Source organism: Nomascus leucogenys, chromosome 15, assembly GCF_006542625.1.
Source record: "Nomascus leucogenys isolate Asia chromosome 15, Asia_NLE_v1, whole genome shotgun sequence".
Lineage (NCBI taxonomy): Eukaryota > Metazoa > Chordata > Mammalia > Primates > Hylobatidae > Nomascus > Nomascus leucogenys.
In genome coordinates, this window is record NC_044395.1 from 51,494,274 (window position 1) to 51,516,103 (window position 21,830).

The following is a 21,830-nucleotide window of genomic DNA, read 5'->3' on the forward strand; positions in this document are numbered from 1 at the left end:
TATATGTATGTGTGTATATGTGTATGCATATATTTATATATGTGTATGTGTGTGTATATATATATATATATATATAATTTGCATGTATATCACAACTCTGCAACTCTCACTATAATCCTTCAGGGATTCCCTGTCTCCTACTGCTCCCTTATTCAAAATTTTGTTTGTTCACCAAATGTAATGGCATCTGCTAGAAAACTGCTGGAAATGCAGGATCTTAGTCCCCACGTTGAACTACTGAACCAGAATCTGCATTTTCATAAGATCGATAATTGATTTGTATCCTTAGTTGATTTTGCACATTAAGGTTTGAGAAGCACTGGCCTTCAGGATAAAGTCTGCATTGTTTCCCCTGAAGCACATGGCCTCGATGTTGTATCCCTTGCCTAACTGCCTATCTCAGATCCCACTACCTTTCATGCCTTATTCAGCTATAATCAATAACGTTTGGTTTCCCCAAATAATCTGAATTTCATCCTCCTGTTTCTTCATTGTACCTGTTTTTTCTTATGCCTGGGATACCTCTCAACTTCCTAGCTTGATACTTCCCTAATACATTTCTTAACCTTTAAGATTCAGCTAAATGCAGATTTCTCTGTAAGTACTTTCCTTGGTATTGTCCTACTAGACTGAGCCCATCAGGCTCCATGTTCTCCGCACATTGTCTGCATCTTTGTTATAGTGTTTATCTGGTTGTATAGTTAGCTTTTACATGTGCCTATTTCTTGCTAGAATGTGAATTCCTTGAGGACAGGGGAAGTTCTTAGTTGTATTTATAGCTGATCACTTACCATGGTACTGGCAGATGTACTACAAGTGTTGATTGATTCTTTCATTTAACAGACATTTGATAGCTATTTCACTGTTCAATAAGTGAATGAGTGGGTGAAATTCTTCCTTCCTCTAATTTACACACACACATACATACTCACGTACTACACACACACACAACACACTTATGTAAATATACATGTACTTCTGTGTGTGTATATAGAGATGCATGTGCACATATACACAAATGTTTTTGCATATATACATATACACACATATGTACATGTGTATATATAATGTGCACTTCACAATAAATAGTTGTGAAAGAAATCTTTGTACTTTGATGGAGAAACTTTCAGTTAAGAGACAGGCAACTGGTAAACTTATCTGTGAATATTTGGTGAGCCTGAAATGATACTTGGAAGTGTCATTTTTGTATAAAAGAAATGGACTAATAGAGGTAAAATTCCTTATATACACCTGGAAAATGGCAGCTGAATCACATCTATGATCAACCAAATTATCATGATCATAATTGCAATTTCTAAAATTTAAGTACAAAATACTTAGAAGACAATTGCACCTTTTTATTAAACAGTCAGATCTGGTTTTCAGTTTGATAAAAGAATGCCAACTCATGTTCATTTAATTTCTTAGTGATTTAATATAGCATGGTACTTTTGGGGGAAAATTATTTGACTTTATAACATATATATAACGTATTTATCATAAATATACTATAAAAGAATAGCAATATTAATGTAGTATATTTTACTATTAAAACATTAAAGTGAGTTAGAAAGGTATGCCATAGAAAATTAAAAAATGCTGTTATTCTCCTAAATCATCAGGTTATAAAATAATTGGAGAAATAATTAATTTTTTTAAGTGGAATGCATTATGTTTTACTCAACTTTCAGGATAGAAACGTGTCTAGGAAGAGGTTCACAGCAGTTCGGCTACTTTTTTATATTGGTTTACATTTCAGAGAACAAAGTGTATCAGTACCATTAAATGGCTTTATCCCAAGTAACCTACAAAAGGAACTTAAAAAACTATAATAGTAATTATTACTTGGAATTTGTCCAACTAGCCACAGATGACACCAGCACTATGCATACAGGAGCTGAATGGATGTTACCTTATTCTGTGGTTAAGATCTGAGTTAAAAGCTTTAGAGACTTTCAAATGTTCCTTTAAAATTGCTGTGAAACCCCTAGACAGAAATGACTTAGAATGATCTATTATACCACTTTACCAAGCAGCAGTGTAGTTAGCAGTAGAGTCTCCTCGAAGACCATTTAATTATGTTTCAAAAAAGAATATCCAAAAGTCAAATTTCAAGACATAAATCATACCATTTATTATCTATACCAGCAAGAATTTTGATTTTTGTATGAAAACACATTTCATGAAGTATTAATTTTTTTAGCTTACCTCTCCCATACTTCATGTTTTTACAATGAGAAATATAATCTTTCATGCTGTATTTAAGATACCCTAAAATAAAATAAATTATTTGTTTTTAAATACAGTTCTAAATAGGACATTACAAGGATAATTTCTTGATATTCTTAATGATAAAAATTTTAAAAATGTATTTGGTAAAGAAACCATAAATAAAAGTATACATTTTAAGCAAAATAAATTCTTCCTTTCTTCGTTTTGAATCTCTTAGGATTTCTAGATACGGTGTTTTCTTGCAAGTCTCTTAAAATAAAACTGTCCTGAATTAATACACCCGTAATTTACTTAGAAATCTAAAGTTCTATTTAAACTGAGAACATATCTAATTCCTAGTCCTTCCTGGCTATTGCTTGATGTTGGCCATGGCACTTGATCTACAAAAGCCTGCACATTTTTTTGTTGATTAACATTTGTCCCAAAATACATATTCATAGGTGTCAGGAAGACAGGGCATATGTGCAAGTAATATCCATTGACCCTTTTCTTTGTGTTAGGTTTTGCCAGGATTTTAAGTAACTGAGAAAATCCTCCGATAAGAGAAAGCTCTGTACAATTAACTTGGTGGCATTCCATGTGTACTTTTCAGAAAACTATCCAGTGTATATGCATTTTTGAAATTCAAGATCATAAAGCAAATTTGTATGAATTGCATATTTAAGGGGTTGTAATTACGTCTTATCAAAAGCTCAACTTTAAAAATTCTGTATTCTTTGGAAATATGGTAATTGTTCCCTTTCCCATGTAGTTAATTATAAATTTCAGGAAGAATTAAGTGTGCTAAATCTCTTTACTTTTTTCTTTTCTTTGTCTCTATGGTAGCAGAGAGAATAGAAGTGAATTACTTTCATCTTGTTTCTGAATAGCATTTCTTTCTTCAAAGGTTTGACTTTATTTTGGGGTCCTGAAATTTCAGGTATTTTCCCTATGTGAATTTTTAAATATATTTGGAAGAAAAAGTAGCTTGTTTTAGAAGTCACAGTCTTTCATGTTTCCATGAGACTTTGTAGTTTATAATAGATAAGATCTGCCAATGAAAAAATATTTATTTTCTATAGTAGTAATAATATCTAAATTTTCCTTTTTGCAAGGAGAAAAGTACAATTGCAGCCCATTCCTTTTTTCTCATCTGATTACTAGGATGCAATGAGAGAATGCAAATATTAATTACATTAAAAATATTTCACAAAACTATGCTTTTAAGTCTTGTATTTAGAAGCTTAAATTACTCTATTGCATTCAATTATGCATAGTAATAACTCAAACTTTGGAGACTGATAGAGCTTCAGAGAAAATTGGGACATGCCTCCATAAAATACTAAAATACCGTGTTATATTTTTTAAAAATATTTACAACCAATGATGTCAAGTAAGTAATCCCAGACTGCAGAATCAGTTTTGGCTCCCAAATTTAGTTATCTTAAATTGCTGCAGTATTTCAGACATTCTTTCCATCTTCTATATACTGACAAAAAAGTTACAAACAAAACTTAAAGTTCTCGACATTTGCTAAGCACTTTCATGTACTTTTTCTCATTTAATTTTCATAGAAACCTTGTGAGATAAATATTACTATTTTATACTCAGATACAAGAATATAGACTCAGAGGAGCTAAGTGAAACAGGAGAAAGATCCCCAATTAATAAGATAGATATTAACATGTAAATTATATATTATTTATCTTATTACTATTAGAGTATATATCAGGCCCTTAGACATATATATTATATATATTATAATATATATAGAATTTTATAATCCTTATAATAATTCCTTAAGCTAGGTTTTATTTTTTCCACTTTATGGATGAAAAAACTGAAACTCACAGAGATTAAGAAATTTATCCAAAGCCACAGATGTAAAAAGTGAAAACTCTGGCATTGTAACCCGGGTCCAGTCAATTCCTCGTGGTATTAAACTCTCCTCTACTACCTAGGGTTAATGTGATGATACAGTGAGCTGACAATGCATGTCAAGTGCCTGGGATCTAACGGTGCTCAATGTGTTACTTCGTCATACATCTAGGAAATGCCTCCTGAGTCAAAGCCTGCTGTCCTCTCCCCACTGATATTCTGAAATATCAAGTCACAACAATGGTTTCCATTTATAATCTTTTAGTGTGGCCAGCCTGAAAACTTAGAGCCTATTCCACTCATTACTGTTAATCTGCGTAGCTAGGTGCTTAGAATATTTTAATGTAGAGTGTTTAATCCTCTTATGCACTAGTTAGCCACAGACTGCACCTCTGTTAACCTGGGCAAATGTCTGCCTGAAGTCACAAAGGATTTTGGAAAGTGTTGAGGATGACTCAGCACCACCATCACTGCCCACTGAAAACCCCTTGTTCTCAGCATCCTTTGGAGAATAGGTCAGCAGCATTTTCTTCATTTACAAAAGAGGCAAATTCATGACTCCCCAGCATGGCTTCAGTTTTAGTAAGGATTTCCTCAGAAACAAATTAGGCCAACTTATTTTAAACATCTTTTGAAGCCTGAGAAAATAAAAAGAAGCAAATGGAAGGATAAGCCCAGGAAGGGATGAAGTCATATGTTGAGGAATATGCCCAAAGTTGAATAAAAAAGTTAACACTAACCATGAGTATGTTTTGCATGTGTAATTGACACACCGAACAAGGAATACTCATGGGATGTAATAATAGAAGTCATTTTATTTTGGATTCCCCATTGTTTGTTTAAAATGGCTTAATGTCAGTGGCCCTTACCCTGCCCTCTAAATGAAAACGGGTATTCTCATAACTTTCCATTTACAGGAAATGAAAAGTCGTACAATCACTTCATATCACAAATACAGTCCCAATGTATTAATTAAAATTGCGCAGTCCCAAATATTATTTGGAACACATTCCAGATGAAAGATTCTCTTTTTTCCACTGTGGGGTCTTCAGATAGGACATCTGCTCTGGGGGAAGGGGATGTCATAGACTTCTCTTTTCATTTTTTATTTTTTTACTAGTTTTTTATTCCTATTAACTATTACTTTTCTTTTTTCTATTTACCTGTTTACTGCTTGGTTATTGATGCTTCCAAGTTTGAAGCATAAGAGGGAAATAAGAAAAGCAGACAAGGAAAGTTCTTATTGAACTGGAATTGTGTTTTCTGCCCTCCGAACCTGACATATAATAACAATAAGAATAACCAAAAAGGAAGAAAATGACTGACAAATAGTGCTGATTATGTATAGAAATAGTTTTAAGTGCTTTACTTATAACTTTTAAAATCTTCATAACTATGGCAAAGAGAGGTAAAGTAACTTGCCTAGGGTTACATAGCTAGCAAACAGTGGATCTGGGATTTTAACGCAGCCAGAAAATGTCTGGCTTGAGTTTTTCCATCATGGACACTTTCATTGGTCTTTGGAAGTTTCCGCTTCTGGGCCTAATTCTCCTATGATGTGGATGAGGCATTTCCTTAGCGCGAAATTTTACAGCAGCCCACCCTATATGGAGGGTTGTCTTGACAGGTGTCACAATGGCTCCAGAATGAATCTTTTGCCTTGACAAACTCTGAGAGTGCAGGCTAACCCAGATGAAGCCACTTCTCACTTAAGAACCAATTTGCCATGTTATCTCACTGGTTAAGCTTCTTAGGTGAGAGTCAAATCCCAGTATACTGACCTCCTAAACCCGAGGAAGTTATGTTAAGCTCTAGGTGCAGTCCCACTGAAGTTTCTTTTGCTAATTGTAGGTGATACGTAAGGCTTCTCAACCCCTCTTCAAAGAAATTCTCCCCCTTTCCAAATCTTTAGTCATCCAACTTTTGTATACCAGCATTGTATTATATTATAGATAGGATTCAGGATCCTGAAGTTGGTTCTTGGTAATTTATTTGAATATTGCACACGTGGTCTAGCCTCCTTTGGAATCTCATTTTATATCTTGGTGTCTTAGGACTTCCAATGTAACATTTTGTGCACCTATTTCCACCTATAATGTATTTTACATTAGCACATGGCAAGATTTGATCTTCTCTTTTTTTTAAACATCTCACTCTGAAATTACATGTCTTTATGGGAAATTGGAAAACTAATTCAATGAAAACATTTATTTTGCCAGAATAATTTTTTAATACACACCTCTACACACACACATAAATCATAAATCATTTATATGTATATATGTATCTATAGACACGTGGATGATGCATAATGAACACATGTGTCTGTAGATACGTACATACAAATATAGATACATATTATATATCTATATTTAGAAATATATGAAATTGATTTGAAGGCACTTTCAGAGTCGTTTTTCCTTAAACTTTTTGAAAATTTTTTTAACTCTTGATGTGCTAGAGAGTATATTGGACTAGAAGTCAGAAAAAGTGTTCTAGTAATTTTAGTAACAAGAATTAGCTCATAAAATTAATTTTCAAATAATGCTTTATAATTATCCATTACATTTCTAAAGTACTTTACAACTCACAGTCCATTTGCACACACATTATTGCATGTCATTTTAGTTCTGCATGCAAAAAGCCACTTAGTTCTGCTCCTTGGGCATCATGTTTTGACCTCTTTTTTTTCATCTGTCAAATAACTTAGAGTTTCAGGGATGAGTAAGTCAGCTGAAGTGCTTGTTCGAAGATTAAACTCAGGACGGCCTCTTGTGTGTTTTATAGGATCAGATCTAGGGCCTTCCATGTCCACTTCCTGGTAGGACTCATTTATCCCACACCCTGCTGTCCATTTAGTTTTGTGAAGAAGAGATAAATAAAGGGAAAGGCTGAAGTCAGCTCTCTGTATAGCATAAAATCATTCTTTCTCCTCAGTCCCCAGATTCTGAGGTCCAGAATTGAGGAGTTTCTTGACAAGGCCAATAATGTCTTTACTTTGCACTATCAGATGGTCTATCGAGTACCTTTAGCCTGTAATGCCCTCTTCTTACACCTTCGCCTCCTTAAAACGGTGTTGAAAACCTAAAGTGTCTCTTCAACAAAGACATTTCTGAATTACCCAGCCAGAGTTAAATACTTCCATCTTTTGCCTCAATTCCTCTGTATAATTTTCCCTTACTCTTGTTCATTTCTTACTCCTGCCCCAAGAATGGGTGCAGTGAATATTTTTGATCTGTCATGAAATGGTTTATTTATCCCATATCAGTAATATTGCTTTATAATTGCAGCTTTATTAGTTTATCTTTTTCCTTAGAATAAGTACTTTTCTAGACAGATACTGAGTCTTGATATATCCTTATTCCTAATGCAATAGCTGGCATGTAGTAATTGCTCAATAAATGCTTGTTGACCAACTACATGAATGGATGAATGGCCCTGTTATTTAACCCTGTTTTAAACTCAGCACATTGTATTGTATCTCCTAAAAGGTTGGGAGCTTTTGGAGAATAAGGATTATTTAAATTTTTATAGCTCTAAATTTTAAATCTATATATATACCTAACGTACCATTCATGGAGTGTATTTTGGCAAGTGAGGGATGGGTAAATGAATGAGCAAATATGTGTACAGTTCTATCATGCAATACTTCTCAATACAGCACCCCCACCCCCCAAAAAAAACTTCTTTGTTTATGAGGATCATTTTACTGTGAACAGTAGAACAAAAGAACCTTTCAGCTCTTACTCTGCTTTCAAAAGAACATGCTATTTTAATGAAATATTTAGGTCAAAATTTTATTTGTATGAATCATGTCTCACTCTGCCACACACAACTTTTTCTGAGGATGAAATGGCTAAATGTCTATATAAGCATTTCTAAACTCCAAAGCCCTCTAACTGTGTATAAGCCCCTGATACACACACAAAATTTCCCATATTTTTGGAGGGATGGGATGGTTTGAGAAGAAAATCTTTAGGGTTCTCTAGGTCACTTTTTGAGTTCTTTGTAGTTACATATTTATACAATCAATCTTAGGTGTAATTGGCAGCATATTTAGCTAATGTTCTCAGAATATTCTGGAATGAAATATGTCAAGATTCTAAAGTGAGAAACAGATAACCAAGGAAGATGAGAGATTTGGAGACATCAACCTGTCTGTTTTTAAAAGACTAAGACCCATTGATAGTTTTGTCTCTTAAGAGGACATGTTTTTAATGGTCAGCATTACAAATCCCTGAATCCTGGTCTAGTCACATATCACTAATCTACAGGTATAAACATCCTGGATAGATGAATGGGACAGAAGGAAGGCAGTAAAGCTTTACCTTTTGTCACCAACTTCTATCTTAAATCTTTGCTTAGAGAGCTAGATTGTCCCTTGAGGGAATTCTAATATTCTCCCTTGATTTTTGGCTTCAGAATTAACTAAGAGTTAGACATGAGAGTGTCCTTTCCTCTAGTGTTTATTCTGGTTGTAGCTGGGCTTCTAAGGAGCTGGCCTCCTACTCTTTTGGGTAGGAGGTAGGCCCAAACTGTGTTATGCCACAGTGTACACATTAAATGTTAAAAAAAAGATACTGAAGAAGGAGAATGAAGACTTCTAGGAAAAAGAATTTTAAATCCATTTCCTTCTCCACCTGCTGTGGTAGGTTCCTTGACCCATGTTACATCTTGTCTTCTTTAGAAGTAGAGTGAAGTGGTAGACAAAACATGAGGTTAGGATTTTCAGTAACCACACTTAAGTGGAAGGCTCTTTCGAGACCATCTAGTCTAGTGGTTGTCGATCTTTGCTAGCACTGAAACTCACAGGGAAATAACCATTTCCTGTTCATATTCCCAAGACCCTAAAAGATGTCTTATCAGTATATCAGAATGATAAATGATCTCAACTGCAGGGTTAATCTTTGGGTAAATTTGGCTCTTCCTCTCTCCACATTGAGTCATGGATCCAAGACAACTTTCTCATTTTATAGATGAGAAAAGTGTGGTCTAAAGTGTTAAAGTGAGTTTTCCAAAGTTCCACAGGTAGATCCATGGGAACACTAAACTAAAATCCAAGGTTCTAACTTCTATTTCAGTGTTTTTGCTTGTCATACAATAGGATTAAGGAATAATTTATGTTCACATGGCATCTGTCTTCAGTAGTCTTTTTTATTTGTCTGGCCTTGTAAAATCATTGTTAATTTTCTTAGTTAAAACACGAGAAGATCTTAGTGTCAGAAATCAGGTAATAGGTAATAATAGAAGGCAAAACAGAAACACACATTTCCGTCTTTATCCCATGCTGAGCACCGCAGAAGTTGAAACACACCTTATTTATGCACCCATCATATTTTGTGAATATGTTGTGTGTTCTCATTAGTAGCTTCCTTGCAAATTGTGATAATGATCTGAGGACACTCTATATCTATTATCCGTGAATTAGGCAAAATACTAACACTGTTTCACAGTTGTGACTATCAAGAGCATTTCATGGCAGCAAGCACATGGCCAAAATTAGCTTAAAATTGTGGTTATCTGACCAGTGTGCCTTCTGTACTCTGCTGCTGCTGCATATCATATTTTGCTTTAAAGAAACTGATCATGGAGATTGATTATATAAGTTTATTTTTATGATGACTTTATCCATAATCACTCATACAGCATTTTAGGGCTTAGTGATGCCTTAAAAATAGATCAACCAAATAAAGTGGCTCTAAAAAGCTTACAAATCACAGACAAAAATTTTAGTGTGATAGGAGTACTGAATTCAGTATTTTATTCAGTTAAATCAGAAATGTTAGGATCATTCATTAGATAAAATCAGATTGTATGATGACATGGCTTACCTCCCATTAAAGAGATAGTCTAAAATAACAGAGGCAACTTCTTTTAAAAGAAAGAGCATACATGGGCACCAGAGTCAGCTAGAGTCTTGCTGCAATCTCAGAGATGCTGCTGTCTAGTAGGTCGAGTTTTAGCCAAGTTGCTTAACCTCTCTAAGTCTCTGTTTTCTCCACTACAAAGTGAGCATAATACTCCTACTTATGTTTATTGTGGGGACTAGTAATAATGTGTCCAGAATAGTGCCTTGCATATTTAGTTTTTCAATAAATCACAGCTGTGGTTTTTATGGCGATTATTAACATTATAAGTATGCCTATATTATCACTGAGAATACAATGAAAGAAATAAAAGATAAAGCATGGCTTATTAAAATCCTTCCCCCCATTTTGGACTAATCAGTTTTCATTATCGAAGGGGTGTAGCAGTATTGTTGGTGAAAGTAAAGCACTGTATTATTTTTAAAAGCCAACTAGAAGTAAAATTACAGGAATTACAACAAAAGTATAGGTTAACTAGAGATAAATTTCTTTTGTAGAAATAAGTGCCTGGAAAATGGTTTAGAATGTCAAACTTCTGACTCCTTGAGAAAATTGTTTTATTTCTCTGTACTTCAGTTTTTGATGTGATAAGAAGGCCTCTAAGATCTATCCCTTTCAACCCAACATTCTGGAGTTCTATGAAACACTCTACAGAGAATCACCATCACTAGCTTATAGTCTGGAAACAGATACAAATAAACAGCCATTCTATACCTTGACTCATGTGATCTCACAGGAGTACAGCATGTATCAGGGTTGATTAGGAGCCTGGAAGAGAACAGTCAGCCCATGGGTTATAAGAGTTCTCAGGTGGTTGGTATTGAAGCCTGGAAGGCCAGATGCTGAGACAGCCTGGTGCCAAAAACCTAGTCCTTAGAGTAACAAAAAAGGAAAAGGATAATTTCTTATGCTTTGATAAGAGTAGAAATTATGTACCTAGTTTTCTGCAGCATTGCACCAACAAAGCATTCTCTCTCTATGATTATAAATAAGGTAATAAACATTGATAATAAACATGTCAGCTAGCATATATACATACTGGCCCATAATAAGTAGAATATAATATCATTTTTACTTATTTGCAGCAAAACCAAGGCAGATGCCCAGCCCAGAATTGTTCAGTGGAAGCCCCTGCTTGGATGCCTGTCCACCACTGTACTGTAAGTTTGATTATTCCAAGATTAGCAGATTGAAGGATAAATGTTTTTATATTTTGGAATAATCTGAGTGGAATGAGCCAGAATGCTCTCTGAAATTCTGGAGTAAAGCAAATATTTTGCAAGGAGAAAGAATAACCTTTCAGAAAGCTTTGCATTATAAAAAAATATCAGTGATTAGGGATTCCATGCATTTTGTTGGAGTCAGGATAACTTGGAAAGGATTGCTTTAAATGAGTTATTGATGAGTTAGAGTTGGAAGGTCATTAAAATGAATATATTTGCACATATATTTTTCAGGATAGCTGCATATTCAGCAATACTTGATTTTAGATGCCTTGAAGAAAGATGCTTTCTCTTTTGTCACTGTGTCAATTGCTTAATAGTGATGAGCACACCAACTTGCAATTTTCAAGTCTTCCTGGTGTAATGATAGTCTCTGCATTTGCGTAGTATCTTCTACCAGAGAATTTTCCAGTGCCTTAGAAACAAACAGGTACTATGTCATTATCCTTGTGCTACAGATGGGAGATTTAAATGCAAAGGGAGTAAGAATAGTGCATCAATTGTAGCTCTGGGAACAGATCCCAGACATCCTACTTCTCCTTTCATGTACTCATGCTACTACTCTGTACTCTGAAGTGTGTGAAGAAAGTGGCTGAATGTATGATACTCTGTAATACATGGATTGCCTAATAGAAATGACAGTGGTGTCTCTTGGAATTATGTATACTGTAAATGACAGTTGAGCTGTCATGAAATAATTTGTGTATGATGGAGATAAGAAATTAGAAAGTTATCTTTTGGACATTCTCTTCATTTGACTCCCCTTGTAGGCAATGGAAAAGTAATCTGTGGAGCTTCCTAAATATCCTTATCTATTGTTGAGGTACCAGGTGCTGAAAGATACGACTGGACTGACATAGCATGTCTTACAACTATGTTAGCAGTAAGCCTAGGGGAGCCTGATTTTCACTCAGATTGTGTAAGAGATTAAGCTTTTTTCCTCAGTTTTTGTTTATCTGTGGCAGGAGGAGAAAGTGGGATCACCTTTAGTGAAGGAGAGATGATGATGCTAAATTTTGGAGGTATTCCTGCAGTGCAGAGGGAGCCCAGACATGCTGGAGTCTCAGAGAATAAAAATGTCAACTTTCTGAGCAGATGGTCAGAGGACAGTGCATGCTTAGGGACTACTTATGATAGAGAAAGGATGTGGTTTTTCTGTTTTTGGTTTTGGTTTTTATTTTTGAGACAGAGTTTTACTCTGTTTCCCAGGCTGGAGGGTAGTGGCACGATCTTGGCTTACTGCAGCCTCCACCACCCAGGTTCAAGTGATTCTTGTGCCTCAGCCTCTCCAAGTAGCTGGGATTACAGGTGCATGCCACTAAGCCCAGCTACTTTTTTTTGTATTTTTGGTAAATAACGAGGTTTTGCCCTGTTGAACAGGCTGATCTTGAACTGAGAAAGGATGTGTTTTAATAATTCTATTATTTGTTCATAAATAGAACACTTCTTTCATTGTATCCCTGATGGTATCATTTCGTAATTACCGATTCCTACAGCTGTTTCTCCATGGAGACAATGTACTTCTTGGGGTCCTAGTATATCCACAGCTAGTAAAATCCCTGGTACATGGCAGAAATTCTGGGAGTTAAGTTTCAATATGTGAATCTCCTATATGTTGATTTTTCTCTTTAGTAAGTTTTAATAAATTATTTCACAGCTCTCAGATTTCTTGGTAAAGAGGATTAATAATGGCATTTTACCCTCTTAGGCTGGTAGTTTCTATTTCTCCTTTTCATCATTCTTTAACACTTTTCTCCTAAGAGAATACCATAGAACATGTGTTTTCAGGAATTTTGTTTTCAAGCTACAAAATTTAGTAATTCCATTCAGTTGTGTCTAGTACTATGCCAATTGCTGGAAATATAAGCATGAAAAGTCAGTAATCCTATGTAAATCAAACACACTCATGTATAACACCAATAAGAATTTCTGATCCTCTAAAACAGTGGTAATTTCAGCCCAAAATATTAATATAAGAACTTTCACATTTTATTACTTTGTGTAGTCTTGTTGCAAGGAAATGCATAATTAGGATTCTGTCTTTTGAATTATTATAAATCATTCATCTTTCATTATTCCCTTGGAGTTGAACCCCTTGGGATCTGGGAATCCCAGATTAGGTCCTAGTTCTATTGTAGAACCTTAGGAACAAATAAACAACTACATTTAAGACTCTTGCTGAAGATCACAAGTCAGAGCGCCAGCATTAAAGTCTTATTCTCAGTGCTGTGGTCAGGTGAGAGAATTAGAAAGTAAATGTTTCTTTTTCATTTCTGCCATAGAACTGGGGGCTACTGGTTTCATAAATTTCCTTTGCTATTTACGTAAAAGTAATTATATCTCCCAGTGAAATATGTATTTTCTGAAGGAGTTTTGCTGCACATACCGATCTGCTTTCTCTGCAGAGAACCCCCAGTCCACAGAGGTGTGCTCCCGATGGTCATGTTTAGATTATATGAGAATGCCCCTGGCTACTGATCCAGGGGGTAGACATTCCAGCAGGGCCGGTTGAATTTTTTTTCCTGGGAATTTGAAATTTGTACTGGAGATATACCAAACTGGTAGTCATCAATATTGAATCACATGAATGAGAATAGTTTGGAAAAAGAGTTATGTGAGCCTCAATTGCTTAGACCTCTAAAGCTGCTTTGTATCTGCCTTTCTTAGGTATTATGTACTCAAAACTCTCTTGGATTCTGTGAAATGGCCTCAATAACTTGTTAATAATCAATGTTACTTCTTTCTCAATTATTTAGGTTTTATTTATTTTTGATAGGGTTTGTTCTTTTATTTACTTGCAACCAAAAAGAAAAAGAAAATAGTTTAATACTACTAGTCAGCAATGTTTATTGAGTCTCCCTTAGAGATAGTGTAATAAGTAGTAGTCTCAGAAAAAAGCACTAACACTGGGATTTTGATAATTTATAATCTATTTCAAATATCTGACTGTAGACAACACTTGGGTATATTTAAAAAATGACGAAATAATAATTTGATAACTTAATTCACCTTATAGAATAAAAAATATGGGCAGTTGACTCTCCAATTAGCATATACATATTTATATAACCAAAAACTATGACATGTATGAAATTCTGGTATTAATATTCATTTTATAATCTCTCAGGAAATAGTGAAAATCTTCACCTTGTGCTTAAGAGAATGTCTTGGCTGTCTTAAATTCTCCAAGGACTGAAGCAAGTTATAAATAAATTAATACATACTTACATGCCTAATAAATTGATAGTCTCTATTATCCTTGTGCATTTTTCAAATTCACTTTATTCTCTCCTACATTCCTTTCTCCACTGTCCTATTCTTGCTCTTTGTTGTTCTACTCTGGAATGATTGTATCCTCATAATTAGGCTTTATTACATTTTGCAAAAAAGGCTTGGTTTTCATGTCTGCATTTGCCCCAAGTTCATTTTAAGTGCAGAGCTTTTATCGTTGGATTTCTGGCTCCTCCACATTGCTTTGCAAATGTGTCACCAGTTACATATTGCCTTGAAAATGGCTTCTATTAACTATTTGTTCTCTCTCCTCCCGGATGTGTGTGTGTGTGTGTGTTTGTTTGTTTTTTGGCACTCGGCACCTATGTAGTAATGGGGCTGAGAGGCTTTTTTTTTGTTTTTTCTGGATTGTCCTTTTAGTAGTAACTATAATGTACAGATTGGGGTTCGAGCAGAAAAGAAATTTTACTCCCCATTAATTATTTAGAAACATGGACATAATTAAACTTTCTGAATACATGAAATATCTTCCCTAGTGAAAAGTGTGGCAGTTTAATTGTTTCTCTCCCATTGTGCGGCTGTATTAATCACTAGAATGATAGCCTTCCTTACCCTTACATTTTAAATTTAAATTGATTATATGCCTTATTGGTTTGTATGACCACGAATATGAACACAGTAGCTACCTGAGCTTCTGCCATCTGCAAACAATTGAGAAGATGCCCACAGGTTCTAAGACTCAGCTGAAGAATGATAGCTCTCTGAATCTGGGTGAACTAGGCTAAGAATTAGCATTTGGCACTTGGAATTAAAGAACTTTGGATTTGACCAGCTGTAAGAAGCTTGAGTGGCTGCTGCATTTTAGAGCATATTTGTGAACCACTCAGTATGGCTATGGTCCATGCATGGATTTAATCATTTTGAGGAATATCCACAAACCCAATTCTGAATATCCTCAATTCTTAGTTATTAGGTATACTCAGAAATGGCTATAATGCGTGATTTTATCAATTAGACATACAAAATATAAATACACATGATTTGGCTACAAAAATTCTTTTGTTTCGTTGCACATTTGCACACCCCTTAGTTACTGGAAATTAACGCTAGGAAAGGAATTTCTAAAAGCTAAATTGACTGCTATTATGGAACTTATCATAGATATTGCTATATCTGTATGTTTCTATCACTATATAATACTATCAGCAGATATGGAAATACTTTCAAATATCATAAGCATTTATAAATTAGAACACTGAATTCTGAATATGTCAACTCTCATTTACTTATTCAAGAAGTAGTTACTGAACACGTATTTTAACTGACCCTTGGATTTCTCAATGTATAGCAGAAAACAGTATGTATAAATCATAATTATACTTGACAACACATTATTTAATAATGGTCTATAAAAAGCACTATACATTTTCCAAATGGGAAGTTGCCTTAAGATGGATTTTGGAAGACAAAAGATGCAATATTTGGTCATAGTTAAGGGTACACCCTTTAGAATTGAATGAAATTTGTGTTAAAGTATTAACTCTTCCACTAGTAAGTGGAAAGAGTAAAGTAATACTCTTCTACTAGTAAGCTGTATGACCTTGGACAATTTACCTAATCTGAGTTTATGTACACAACAGGATATTTTGAGATTTACATGAAATAATGCATAATAAGTGTTAACATAGCCCCTGGCACATAATTAAATGCTTAGTAAGTGCTAGAAGGAAAGAAAGAAAAGGATACGTCATTCCAGAAGGGAGTGCATGGGGCAGGATAAATTGGTGAGAAAGAGCGTAAAAAACAGACAATAACCCACTAGTAAATCAGGGGTACTCATTTAGACCTATGTAGGAGAGCCTTTTCTGGAAAAAGGTTCTAGGAGTTAATATACAACTCTTTAAGACTTTGAAAGCAGAATCTTGCAGTTCTTGAAAAAGAAACTTTTTGTTCTCTGACAGGCAGGAACGGATGATACAGGAGTGTCATTAATGAGGGCTATTTATATTCTCAGCCATTTTCATTTCTGTTTGTATACAACCATTTTCAAGGAGTGGGGCCAGATTTTCCTTTTCATTTAAAAACACTTCAACATCTTCCTACTATGTCTCTCTAGATTATGAAAGTAATTTCTCTCTTTTATGGGAAATCGGTAAAAACAGACACTTCTCATAGAAACCAGAGGAGATGTTATTTTAAAGTGTTAATTGTTCCAGCATGCTCTCCCAGACTGCCTCACATTACCCACAGTCAGGATCATTCAGTCTAATTGAAACCAGTTAATACAATGTGCATAAGCTATTCTGCAATAGTCCTAAGGATTTTTTTTCTTTTTTTGGTAGCTCCTCCCAACCCTTTTTTCCCCAGAATGCATTGTGTGACCTAATTTGGTACACACCCTACATAAATACCCAGACCATGGCATTCAGAAGCATCTAACCCAGTTATAAAATAGTGTTGTGTCTGCTCTCTGGGTGTTTCCAGAGCTTCTATGAAGACAGCACCCTCTGGACTAATTCTGCTGCTGGGAAATTAGACCCAGAATGGCTTTGAAGAGTTGTCTTTGGAAAGACTACATACAATTTTTATTTTTTAGGGCAAGGTTTTAATGCTATCAGCAGTCCTCTTATAAATTGAAGCCAGGATATTATCAGATGATCGTAGCTTTACGAAAATTGCAGAAAATTGCAGCATACAGGACCTTAAATTGGTGGGCAGTGGGATTAGAGTACATTTGGCCATGTGGGTGGTTGCCATAGGATTGGAAAATAATCCAGAGGGGAAATTATCTCAGAAAAGGCATGATGTACTTTAAGAAATGTGAGTTCTGTAGAGTGCCTCTAATTTCATTTTTGCTGTAGTCAGGGGCTCTTAATCAATGAAAGTATAAAGAGGATGAGATTGATAGAATGGATATGTTGCTCTTTTCCCTAAGCTCTGGCCCTTATAGTATTTAAGACTTACACCGGTTTCCTCTCTAGTTTTAAAGACTCTGCTGGGAACGGTTATACTCATATAAAATAATTTTGTTACACTGATCTTTGAAATATGCCCAGAAAGGGAACCCACGGTATTTATGGAGGGGGGCATTGGTTCATGGGAAAGATGAAAGGGCACTCCCAGTGCGCACACATAAAACCTACACAGGAAATAAAACAGAAAACACATAGACATGTATTCAGCATGCCCTGAGCAAAGAAATGGAGGATGCAAGCCCTAAGGTTGCTGGCAAGATCTGGGAAAATAAATGGAGGAATAGTGGATAGGCACACAGTAAAATTGAAGTCATCAAAGTTTATGCTTAGTGTCCCCAGCTTCCTCTTTCTGTAATTTTTAGTATTTTCCCTAGAATTTCCTCTTTATTCAACTTGACTGATTTGTGGACCTCAATATTCACCCACCTCTTTCTAGTTTCTCTCTTTTTTTTGGGCCATTCAGCCAAAGATCTGATAGAACACAGAATGAATATAAAACTTTATGACATTCTTCCTATGAGTATTTGGGATTTTTTGTTTGTGTATCTCTTACTGTTGTTTTCCATCAGTTTTTTTTTTTTTTAATGCTTTAACAGGTTCTCTGGAATATAATTCACATACCATACAATTCACCCACTTACAGTATACAATTCAATGATTGTTAGTTCTTTCACAGAGTTGTACAACTATCACTCCAATCAATTTTGGGACATTTCTGGGACATTTTTATGACCCTAAAAGAAACCCCACACCCATTAGCAGTCATTTCCCATTCTCCTCCCAGCTCTTACAGACCACTAATCTACTTTCTGTTTCTATGGATTTGCCCTTTCTAGATATTTCCTATAAGTGGAAGTATGTAATATGCAGCCTTTGTGACTGGCTTTTTTCACTTAGCCTAATGTTTCCAAGGTTCATCCATGTTGTACCAGCCATTATTTCTTCATTATTTTGCTGAATAATATTTCATTATATGGGTATACCATATTTTGTTTATTCATTCATCAGTTGATAGACATTTGGATTGTTTCCACTTCTCGATGTTATGAATAATGCTACTATGAATATTTTTGTGCAAGTTTTTGCGTTCACATGTACTTTCAATTCTCTTGGGTATATGCCTAGGAGTGAAATTTCTGGGTCATATGCTAACTCTATGTTTAACTTTTTGAGGCACTGTCAAACTGTTTCCCGTAACATTTGCACCATTTTACATTCCTTCTAGCAATACATGAAAGTTTTAATTTTTCTACAGTTTCACAAACACTCGTTATTACCTATCTTTTGTATTATAACAATCCTAATAGGTGTGAGGTAGTATCTCATTTTGGTTTTGATTTTGAATTATCTATTGATTAGTGATGTGACCGTGTTTTCACATACTTATTACCGTTTGATTATCTTCTTTGTCAAAATGTCTATTAAGATCCTTTACCAATTTTTAATGCTTTTGTCTTTTTATTATCGAGTTGTAAGAGTTCTTTATATGTCCTGGATATTAGTCCCTTATCAGATATGTGATTTGCAGATATTTTCTCCTGTTCTATGGGTTATCATTTTACTTTTTGGTAATGGCATTAGAAGCATAAAATTTTTACATTTTGATAAAGTCTAATTTATCTTTTTTTGGTCACCTGTATTTTTGATGTTATATCTAAAAAGGCTTGGCATAACCCAAGGTCACAAAGATTTCCTTCTACATGTTCTTTTAAAAGTTTTATAGTTTTAGCTCTTGCATTTAGGTCTGTCATCAATTTTGAGTTAGTCTTTATATACAGTATATATGGATATCCAAGTGTCCCAGCATCATTTGTTGAAAAATCCATTCTTTCCTCCATGGAGCTGTCTCTTCCCTTCTGTTGAAAATCAACTGACTGTAAGTATAGGTGTCCATTTATGGACTTTCAATTCTGTTTCAGTAATCTTTATGTCTATCCTTTTGCCAGTGTCACACCGTCTTGATTATGGTAGCTTTGTAGTAAGTTTGAAATTTGGTAGTGTGAGATGCCAACTCTGTTCTTTTCCAAGATTGTTTTGGCTATTCTGGGTCCCTTGCATTTTTGCATGCATTTCAGGATTAGCTTATGAATTTCTGTAAAAAGCCTGCTGGGATTTTCATAGGGATTTCACTGACTCTGTAGATCAATTTGAGGAATATTGCTGTTTATCAGTATTAAATCTTCTGATCCGTGAATGTCCTTCCATTTATTTGAGTTTTCTTTAAATTTTTCTACAATGTTTTGTAGTTTTTGGAATACAAGTTTTGCCCTTCTTTTGCTAAATTTATTCCAAAATATTTCATTCTTTTCAATGATATTGTATACAAAGTTGTTTTCTTAATTCTACTTTTACATTGGTCATTCTAGTGTGTAGAAATAAAATCAGCATTTGTTAATCTTGTATCAGCAACCTTACCAAACTTACTAGTTCTAATAGCTTTTTAGAGAATTTCATAGGATTTTCTAGATACTGTACGAGACTATGTCATGTGCAAACAGAGAAAGTTTTATTTCTTCCTTTTTAATCTGGATGCCTTTTTTTTTAATTTTCTTGCCCAGTTGATGTGGCTAGAATCTTCAGTACAATGTTAAATAGAATTAGTACGAGCAGACCTCCTTGACTTTAGATGGAAAGTATTCAGTCTTTCATCACTGAACATGATGTTAACTGTGCAATTTTTGTAGATGTCCTTTATCAAGCTGAGGAAGCTCCCTTAATTACTAATGTTGGTTGTTTTTATTATGAAAGGGGAATTTTTGTTTGTTTCTTTTGATGTTTGTTTTTAATACTTACATTATTTTAGCAAATGAAAGTTTAATTGGCTTTCTATCGAGAATATTAAGAAGCCCTTTTCTAGGATTCCTGAGAGCATAATCTACCTACTCATAATCCATGCCTGACTTTCTCTGGGCTGTTTTCCTATGACATAGCACCATTAAAGATTCTGAGTTGCTTATTTCTTGCAAGTGTTTAAAATAATTTCACAGAGTTTATATTTACTCTGAGTTGAATAGGGAACATATTCTTACCTTGTTTGACAGATGAGGAAACTGAAACTCAGAGAAGTAAAATAACTTATTTTGGTGTCATATCATCAGCATGTAGGGGAGCCAGAATGACTCCTTTGGATTCCCAATTTGGCCCTGTTTCTGATATTGTTTACTATCTCTGTAGACAAATTGATGGTCCTGAGTTTGCTGTAAAAATGATGAATTTAGAAGAGGCTTTTTTTTTTATTAGCTATGCTTTGTATCATGGAAGATGCCACATGGATTCTATGCATTGCAGTTTGACAGTATTGGAATGTTGAACAACCATCTTGGCAGCCACAAAAGCACATCTGAAGGTCTTTCTTCACAGTACTGTTGGAACTGCTAATCTCGTCTTATTTATTTGCAGAAGACCATGTATATAGCCACTGTATAAAGAGGGTTACAAGACTGCCTATTTAGAAATTCAGCATGACCTACCATTCAGAACTGAAGGGATTTTAATAATGGGCTTTCTTTAAGGGGTTGCTAGGCTCTATCTTTCTACTTCTTGGTTTCATCCTTTGTTGCAGGAATTGAATATGAAATGTTCTCTCAGAGATGGTTTCATGACAGAGATGTATGCTACAGCATTATTTTTTCACAGGTTTGTACAAGGCTAATAACAGAATATGGTGATTCAATAATTTGTAAGCTTTTAGGAGTACAAAATGCCATAATGGGATGGATTCATAGTTTTTCCAATTCAAGGGTTCTGTTTCTGCGTCTAAAAACGTCCCTGGAAGAATAGCATATTTATTCTCTCTAACATCAACTTACAGGAGTTTGGGCTGTACACAATATTTTACTTATTTAATACCCACAAACCTCAATTATGTAGCATAAACTGAGAAATACTAAAAATGGTGTTGAAGTGGACTAAATCAGTATTTCAGTGCTCACAACTAATTTGCTGATAACTTATTCTATGATTTTACTGTATTGTCTTCTTAATATTTCTTAGGCATACATGTTTGAACGTGAGAGACCCATAATGCCTTATAGAGACTTTTCAGATATGTCTCATATAATCATGGCATTTTATTATCTAACCCATTAGAAAATCCAGGTAATGAGAGCAGGTGTATAGAAATTCAAGAGAGGACATTGCTGAAGCCTGCTATATTGGCAGTCAAGAGAAATGGCATCTGACAGCGAGGAAAGAAAGAAGTGTTAAAAGCAATAACAAGCTCTTACACTCTATGATATAATTTGGTTTTGGGGCACTGGAATATTACAACCTTATATCTTGACTGACATAAATGTTGCTCATGAGTCAACACATAAAAAACTAAAATTATTTTTAAAGCTGTTTTGGAGAAGACATCAGAATTACCTTTGTGTCTTCTAACTGTAGCTACCAAAAACATTTGCAAATTTAAAAATCATTCAAAATACAAAAATATATAATGCTCC

General features: G+C 34.7%; 1 protein-coding gene across 10 annotated transcripts in view; it reads left to right on the forward strand.

Moving 5' to 3' along the window:
• DLG2 (discs large MAGUK scaffold protein 2) overlaps window positions 1-21,830 on the forward strand; it is a 2,190,999-nt gene that overhangs the window by 514,788 nt on the left and 1,654,381 nt on the right. For 5 of the 10 annotated variants that reach the window (XM_030828789.1, XM_030828794.1, XM_030828795.1 and 2 more), the window contains one exon: window positions 11,042-11,116. The exons of the other annotated variants lie outside the window; for them this stretch is intronic. In XM_030828789.1, the coding sequence (XP_030684649.1) occupies window positions 11,042-11,116 (75 nt within the window). The remainder of the gene's footprint in view (window positions 1-11,041; window positions 11,117-21,830) is intronic. 10 annotated transcript variants of the gene reach the window in all.